At 43.9% G+C, this 8,618-nt stretch overlaps 1 protein-coding gene across 2 annotated transcripts in view; it reads right to left on the reverse strand.

Moving 5' to 3' along the window:
* PAXIP1 (PAX interacting (with transcription-activation domain) protein 1) overlaps positions 1 to 8,618 on the reverse strand; it is a 55,370-nt gene that overhangs the window by 19,092 nt on the left and 27,660 nt on the right. For both annotated transcript variants that reach the window (XM_011973073.1, XM_011973074.1), the window contains 3 exons: positions 4,839 to 5,592; positions 4,250 to 4,344; positions 359 to 454 (listed from right to left, as the gene is read on the reverse strand). In XM_011973073.1, the coding sequence (XP_011828463.1) occupies positions 359 to 454; positions 4,250 to 4,344; positions 4,839 to 5,592 (945 nt within the window). The remainder of the gene's footprint in view (positions 1 to 358; positions 455 to 4,249; positions 4,345 to 4,838; positions 5,593 to 8,618) is intronic.

The following is an 8,618-nucleotide window of genomic DNA, read 5'->3' on the forward strand; positions in this document are numbered from 1 at the left end:
AGGTGCACACCACCATGCCCGGCTAATTTTTGTATTTTCAGTAGAGACGGGATTTCACCATGTTGGTCAGGCTGGTCTCAAACTCCTGCCCTCGTGATCTGCTCCCCTCGGCCTCCTGTCTGCCCTTTCTTACCACCACCTAGGAACACCCCTTTCTATCTCCATCGCTCAAAGACAACGGTGCCCACAAAAGGTATCAATCCCACCAAAGAACTGATCACAGGAAGAAGCAATTTTCCTATCTTCAGAGGTAGAAAAAAGCCCTTTCCAAAAATAACAATCAATCACCAGCATTTAAGATTGCATATAAAAAATGCCAGACCTTGCTCCTCGTCGCTGCTAAGGTTATTTTCCTTACCTGTGCATACACGCTGCTGACTTGACTCTCACAGAGAAGGTGCGTACATCGACTTGTGAACGTGGGGTCAACAGTGCCACCATGTGCCTGGATTATCTACACACAAAGACCCGACCAACGCAGTCATCAATTTCAATCACTCAGAATAGAGGAGAATTCCAATTTCAAATAAGGCAGCTATTAAAAGACTCTATCATACATTTATATCATGTATTTCCCCAAAGTATTAAGGACATGTAACAGTTCTATTTACAGACTTTTCTACCCAGCACCATACAATGAAAATGAACTCCAGTACTCTAAATGTAATCTGAATTTCCAGGAAACAAGAGAAGAAAAATGGAATGCACTCCAGGGTTTCTCAAGCTCAGCATAACTGCCACTCTGGACCAGGGGGTTCTGGGAAGTGGGGGCTGTCCTGTACAGAGGAGGATGTTTGGCAGTGTCCCCAACTTCTACCCACCCTATGCCAGCAGCAGCCCCCTAGCCGCGACTACTAAAGATCTTCAGATACTGCCAAAGGTCTATGGTGGGCAGATCCACCTCCCTCGAAAAGGGAAATAAAACACAAATCAGAATGAAATTAGTAAATCCCAACAGTCGCTTCTCAAAACAGATCTGCTTTTCTAGGGGGAGGAACTGCTGTGCATCCGGGCTGTGACGGCTGCACGACCTCGGGCATTCTTCAGAACTCAAAATATTGTACACGGAAAAAGGAGAATTTGACAGCCTATTGGGTGAAATATAAACTTTAAAAAGATCTGCCCCCTAAAAAAACCGATTGCTTCACTTCCTACTTTTAAGATGTACATGTTTATTTTTCCTTCGGCTAAGCATAAATATAGTTTAATGAGGCACAGGACAGAACCACAGGTTCCTCGCCAATCCCTGCTTTTCACTCCCCGGAAGCACGTTCAGCACTTGAAGCTGTTTCTTCCGAAAGTATGAATATATTCTAACTAACACTTTCCATTAGTTCCTTTTCTCTAGTTTACGTGACCATCTACCGACCTCCTACAGTGCACACCCTTCCCCACCATAACACACACTCTTCAAGCCTTCCTGATTTGGTTATATCCAGACTCTTGTTTAGATCAGTCATCAGTGACTTAACGCAGCCCAGCCATATGGCTTAATATGGCAGCCTAAGATGAGAGTTCCTTTCTGGTATAAACTTTGGTTTTCCCTGGTGCTAATCACTTCCTTATCCCAGCCCCCCAGAATTTGCCCTTTTCTTAGTTTTCTATATACTTTTCACTATTTCATTCCCAAACTCTATGAAAAATGTACATGTGGCGGTTTTATAGTATGTCTGCAAATTACTGTACACTCCCCTAGCCTTAAATATGGTCTAGACTTAGTCATTGAATATGGTGGAAGTGACAGTGCGAGTCTCCTGTAACTCATATTTTCTCTTTCTTATGATTTTCTTAATAACATAATAACATTTTCTTTTATTTAGCTTACTTTATTGTAAGAATATGGTAATACATATACAAAATATGCATTAATTGTTTATCACTAAGGCTTCAGGTTAACACCAGGCTATTAGTAATTCTGGCTTTGGGGAGTCAAAAGTGATGTATAGATCTCTGACTGCATGGGGATCAGCACCCCTAGGCTCCACACTGTTCAGGGGTCAGCCGTACATGTCTCTCCTGAATCCACCAGTGTTTTTGTTTGCTTGCTCTTCCAGGAAGTCTCTCTTCCGGTCCCAGGTCTAGTTCTCTCTACACCTACTTTCTCATCTATTAGCGTTTCCCTTCACCTCCATCCTAGGAACTCTCTTGTCATCTCTGAGTCAAACCCTCATTTCCTGGCTACCAGGTCTCACTCTCTGCTGGCATAGTGGCTTCCTAAGGAAGAATATAAGGGAGGTACATTTTCGACCATTAGTGTACAAATATCCTCCTTCCATAGTCTTATGACTGACAGGCTCTATAGGTTATTTTAGGTTGGAAATTATTTTCCCTCAAAAATGGAAGAAGCTGCTCCGTTGCTGGCCCCCGCGCACTGGACTGGAGGCTCCTGAAATCGCCCTGACTCCTGATCTGTCCACGTTTCCCCTCCAGTGAGCTTGTCTTTGAGAGAAAACAGTTTTCTCTATCAGCATTGTGAACGTTCCCAGTTGCCTTATCACGGCTCTCCTTATATTTCTTTTCTATCTGAGGGTACATGGCCTTCAGCTGCAAAGCTATTTTCTTTCATAACGTTCTTGCCTTCATTTTCTCTGTTCCCAAGCTCCTATTTAACGTTAGACCTCTTGGATAAATCCTTAACTTGAAAACAAGACAAAAAACCCAAACTTTCCTCCACTAACTTTGGTATCTTTGAGTTTTGTCGTACTTCTCAAGACAGTTTCTCAGTGCTGCCCTCAAACACTTCTGACTTTTAAAAAATCTCTGCTGCTGTCCTTCTCAGAACTGCCCCCTTTCTCCCTCCCCCTAGCACATGCCATCCGCCTCTTTCCTCAGCCAACCACAGTCATCTCTCTGGTCACCTTCAGATTCAACCCTTTACTACTTGAAATGCACAGCTGATCACTTCACCTGCATCTAAACTCCACCACCTGGCGCATCAACAAGGTCTTGGAAGACATGCCAGCCCTGGCTCCTGCCCCAACCCCTGCCTTGTGGATCCCACTGAGGCACCGTCCTTTGCACCCTCCTGTCAGTTTCCCCAATCACATGCCTTTGGCTGTGCTACACCATTTGGAAAATCCTCCCCTCTAATTCTCACTCCTACTCATCCTATAATAAGCAGTTCAGGAATCACCTCTCCCAGTAGTCTTTTCTTTTCTTTTTTTTTTTTTTTGAGACGGAGTCTGGCTCTGTCGCCCAGGCTGGAGTGCAGTGGCCGGATCTCAGCTCACTGCAAGCCCCGCCTCCCAGGTACACGCCATTCTCCTGCCTCAGCCTCCCGAGTAGCTGGGAGTACAGGCGCCCGCCACCGCGCCCGGCTAATTTTTTTTTGTATTTTTAGTAGAGACGGGGTTTCACCATGTTAGCCAGGATGGTCTCGATCTCCTGACCTCATGATCCGCCCGTCTCGGCCTCCCAAAGTGCTGGGATTACAGGCTTGAGCCACCGCGCCCGGCCCCAGTAGTCTTTTCTTAACACATCACCCCACAACATGATGGGTGAAGGTCCTTTCTCAGGCTCTCACAACAGCCTGCCTCTGCCACCCTGCCTCTGCTTAGCTGTGTGGCTGCCTCTCGCACTGCTCTTTGGTTTTCTCCGTCTGTGATTTCCCACATATTCCCTAGGTCTTGCAGCATGCTTGGCACACAGGTGGGGTTTAAGCACTAGAGATGTTTATAGTGAAGCACATTCAAGATATATGAGAGGCACATTTAAACTCAGTTTTTATAAAAAAAAAATTTTTTGACTCAGTTTTGTTTTGGGGAATGCAAGAAAAAGTATTTCTTTTCTTTAAAGGCCACCATGCAAAATAATAAATAATTAAATTAACTCCAGTTTCACAATTGGGCTGGAAGAAGTTGAGGTCCTAGAGATTCTGGGATTTTCTAACAGTTACCTCTAGAGAAAGAGAAATGACTGAGATCCACACAAATTAATGGTCCCTCTCCCAAGACACCAAAAACCTGAACTTATTCCCATCGTCCCCATTATACACATATAATTAGTGCCCCTTGGAATTTCCAAGCTGAAAAAATAAGAAGTCTACCATCTTCATCTAACAGCTGAGAAAACTGATGCCCAGAAAAGTGCTGTGCCTGAGGCCACAGGGAATATTAATCAAAATGCCCATCACACATTTATAACACATGTAGGTGCAGCTCAGTGAATGCAGCTAAGTGAACATAGTTACATCTACATAAGAAAGAAGCATCTTCAGATACAGTCGTCCTTCCTCCAGGCACAATCTCACCCTTTTCCAGGTGGCCAGCAGTTGCTTATCAGACATCTGCTCTGGATAATCCGCAATTGCAAACACACATCCCAATAAGAAGCCTTCTTCTGGAACTAGAGTAAAATTATACAAGAAAAAGAAAATTAAAACCCTATGAATATGCTTGCACAAAAGTTAAACAGTGGTGCCTTGCAATGTGATTCTGTTATGTTAATCAGTCTTGACCATGACATATCTACCAGTAGTCAGAGTGCATGGGGAATATTGCTACAAAGATACTAGTTATCTGTCTACATCAAATAATCGTTAAAAACTAAAACCAACGTAACTTATGCCTGGCCATTAAATACCCTGAAGGAGTCCCTGTGGCAGCCTAGATGTTCTACGGGACACCAATATTCACTTCAGCATATGATGTCCCAAAGTACAAAAGAAAGCATAATTATCCCATGGTAACGATATTCTTTGTTAGGTATGAGACTCACACTCTCCATGTTGTAATAATTGTTTTCACATGAATCCTTACCCCACACTCAAACACTCTCAAAGCATTTATGTGAGTACAAGACTTTTAGGAGAGAGGGAAAAAAAAATCTCCATTACTAACTCTCCACTGCTGGATCATGTCCAAAAAGCTGATGATGCTGAGGTGGTGGTGGTGGTGGCTGCTGTTGCTGCTGCTGCTGCAGGGGCTGCTGAGGTGGAACCTGATGCTGCAGCGCCTGTGACGTCTGACTCAAGTGTGGCGCCGTCTGACTTTGCATCTGCTGCTGCTGGTGCATGCGCTGGAGCTGCTGCTGCTGGAGCTGCTGCTGCTGAATCTGCTGTTGCTGCTGCTGCTGCTGCTGGAGCAGGCTGTGTTGCTGCTGGAGCTGGGCGAGCTGCTGCTGCTGGAGCTGGTGCTGCTGCAGCTGATGGAACTGCTGCTGCAAGGCATGCTGCTGCTGAAAGGGCTGGAGCTGCTGCTGAGGGCGATGCAGCTGCTGTGGAGGATGCAACTGTTGCTGTGGAAACTGTAGCTGCTGCTGTGAAAACTGATGCGGATGGGCTTGCTGCTGCTGCTGCTGTTGCTGTGAAAACGGATGTGGTGGCTGCTGGGGGTAAGGTTGCTGAGAAATCTGCTGCTGCTGCTGCTGCTGCTGCTGCTGCTGGAGCTGCATTATCTGCTGGGGCTGAAGGTGTAAAACCGGGTGCTGTTGCTGCTGCTGCTGCTGGGCCTGCTGCTGCTGCTGTAGCATGTGTGTCTCTGGAGTCACTTTCACTTGGCTAAACAGCACTGCATTGGCATTTGTATGTCCCTGCTGGCTGTGATTCACCTGCTGTTCTAAATTTTTCGTAGGTGCTGAAAGCGTCTGTAAGATCTACAAAACAAGTTAGGTGAAACATTATCAATAGTTCCTGAAACAGACGAATGATAATTTCTTAGTCATGAGAATAATAGCATCCTATTTATTAACAATATTCAACCAAGCAGACACAGCAAATGACTGGAAACTTCAAAATAATACTGCATTTTCTTTTGTATTTATTTTGTAACACCAATATCATAAAGTACATTCACATATTGAGACCACCAAAATTTGAAACTATGTTAGTATAATGGAGTAAACTAACGAATTAAAGTGACAAAGACTCAGACGGCTGATGTGCTTGCCAGAGCAAGGCGTGTGAGTCCTGTGCACAACTGGAGGCTAAGCCTTGGTGCTCCCTGCACTGTCCGCAGCGCCTCTCCACTGCCCATCGCCCACATCAGCTCCGCAGACCCTCTCCTGGCCCAGGAATGCACTGAGGAATGACAGGTGGTGAAAACATCTGGTAATCAGGTTCAGCTTCACCTCAAACCTTCTCGCCACAGCTGCCACTTCCCATTTCCTCTTGTCTTACAGCCCAGAGTCTAGTAAAGAAAGGTTCTCAGTGAATCACCTTCCTGATGAAAGCAGCATGACCTAAGCTGTGACTCCAAGAGCCCTTCGCTCCACTGTCAACTTGCTATGTACACTGGCATTCTTCAGAAAAGGAGGCCAGCTAAGACACCACCAGAGCTGTTTCAATGGTGATGTTTTTCCCAACTAAGAACTCATCATTAGAGTTGGGAAATGATGCTTCCTCAAAAATGACTGAGTTCTTCATGTGGGACAAAAATATTTCAAGCTAGAAAAAAAGAATTCAAACCACACTATTTGTTTTCTAGCTCTTTCTGCTTCACAATGACAGGGAATAGGCTGAGAGTTCTGCGTACACTGAGGAGTAGGAGAAGGACGGTGACCAGCAGATGCCCACCAAGAAGAGCAAGTTATTTTTTTAATATCCTATAGTGTACTGAATACAACAAAAGACACATGTTATACAATGAATTTTGTTCCACATGCTCAAGCAACAAAAATTTGAAACCACCTTCTTATGGTCATGGAAATCAGTAAAAATAGATTTTACTAAACTCAATCCATATAACTTTTAACCCTAATAAAAGCATTTAAAATGTAAACAAAATTCTAGGAATTTGATTTTAACACATATCAGAACTATAACAAAATCTCAAACATATTCTAACATGTATCTTTCACTTAAACAGACTCCAAATTGCAAAGGTTATATGACCTGCAAGGGTAATAGATTTTGGGTTTAGTGATAAATAATTGCGTTTAGAATTGAAATAAGTCAAAATCAAGAGCTTAGGTACAACCATCTTTAAAATCATCTTATGTATGAAACATCTCTGAGATTCAAGACTTCAGAAACACCTGAGTGGAACTCTAAGCAGAAAAATGTCTTTTAAACAAAATAATAAGACAACTGTTTCATCTCCATATTTAAAAGTATTTTTAAAAATCCAGAAAAGAAGAGGGGAAAATTCACCCCATCACATGCCACCCCACGGAGCCCAGCAGCATTTGGTGCTGTGCGAACACCCCCTAGAGAAGCATGCATGTGTGGGGCACCTGCCTGCCTGGTGGGCACCAGACGTGAGCCCTACACGGCAAACTGCTGGAAATAGCAGCTGCCTCTTGAGAAGGTAAACAGCAATGAGGGGTGGGAGGGGGCGGAGAGTTTAACTGTTCACTCTGTCCTTTGGTATCATTTGAATTTTTGAATTTTGTACACATATTACTTTTTTACCCTCATATGTAAACAGCCCATGGAACTCTGAGGGATAGTAAAGAAATAAATGCCCATCTGCAGGTGGACAGGGCTGAACCAGTCATTCACCACATGCTGCTCCCCGCGCCTCTACACCTGCCAACTGCAGGAGAAAGGGAGCTCAGGAAGGGGCACAGGACCTAGACAAACACAGCAGCAGACATCAGGACAGGACAGAGGCCAGAGGTTCCTATTTTTCAGATTGGCCACGAGGACTCAGCAGGGTCTGCTGCCTGCAGAAAGTGCTCCATCTGATCTCAGAGGGCTGAGGGAGGCCTGGGTGGGACAGGAGCTGTTTCTACTACAGGCTTCAGTTAAGATGGGTCCTCATCCACTGCTAACCCAGCCCATTAAGGGAGAAGAACAGATGGAGACTCAGGATGAGAGTCCCGGCTAGAAATGAAGACAGCCATTGGCCTGGAACCTTTTTCCACTTGAGGCAGCGAGAGGTGCAGGCCTGACTGAGGAGGAGGCATCTGCAAGACCAGCCATCGAGATGCCACCCAAAACCCCTACCACATTCATCTGATCACTTTTTCAACCATCTGATCTGCCTCTGGCTGGAAACATGTTAGTCCTGAAGAACGTATGAAAACGAATCTTAATTGCTCAATTACACAATTGTGCTATACTACAAACAATTCTGAATGAATGTCAAGTTAAAATTTTTCCATTACAACTGTCATAATCCTCATTTATACTACATTAATACTGAGTTACTGAATTCCATATACAGAATGCATTATGATACACACCACATGGCTTCTAACCACTATAAATTTGCAATTTAAACAGGATTTTGATGGTAAGTTACGCCCCCCCAACCAACATTAGTTCAACTAAATCTGTCTCATATTTCTAAAGTTTCAAAAAGTCATTTTCCTCACATCTAGCAGTAAAATGTCCTTGTGTTCTCTCGCACTGATGAAAGTCTCTCAGAAAACCTCTGCAATTCTCACTAGTGATCAAATCCATTCACTCACTAGAAATGGATGGAGCCTTCTCAGTTTTCCACTGCTAGAGCACACAGCTGAGTATACCAAATTTATCTCCTAAGGACAATTTCCACTGCAGAGATGTGCTCAAACTCCCAACTGCAGTCAATTCTTTCCATTTCAAAGTAAATTATTTTGTCTCTATATCCAAATACAAACTTAAGGAAGTTTTAATATATATATATATGTGTGTGTGTGTGTGTGTATATATATATATATATTTTTTTTTTTTTTTTTGAGACGGAGTCTCACTC

This window comes from Mandrillus leucophaeus, unplaced genomic scaffold (assembly GCF_000951045.1).
Source record: "Mandrillus leucophaeus isolate KB7577 unplaced genomic scaffold, Mleu.le_1.0 Scaffold134, whole genome shotgun sequence".
NCBI classification, from domain to species: domain Eukaryota; kingdom Metazoa; phylum Chordata; class Mammalia; order Primates; family Cercopithecidae; genus Mandrillus; species Mandrillus leucophaeus.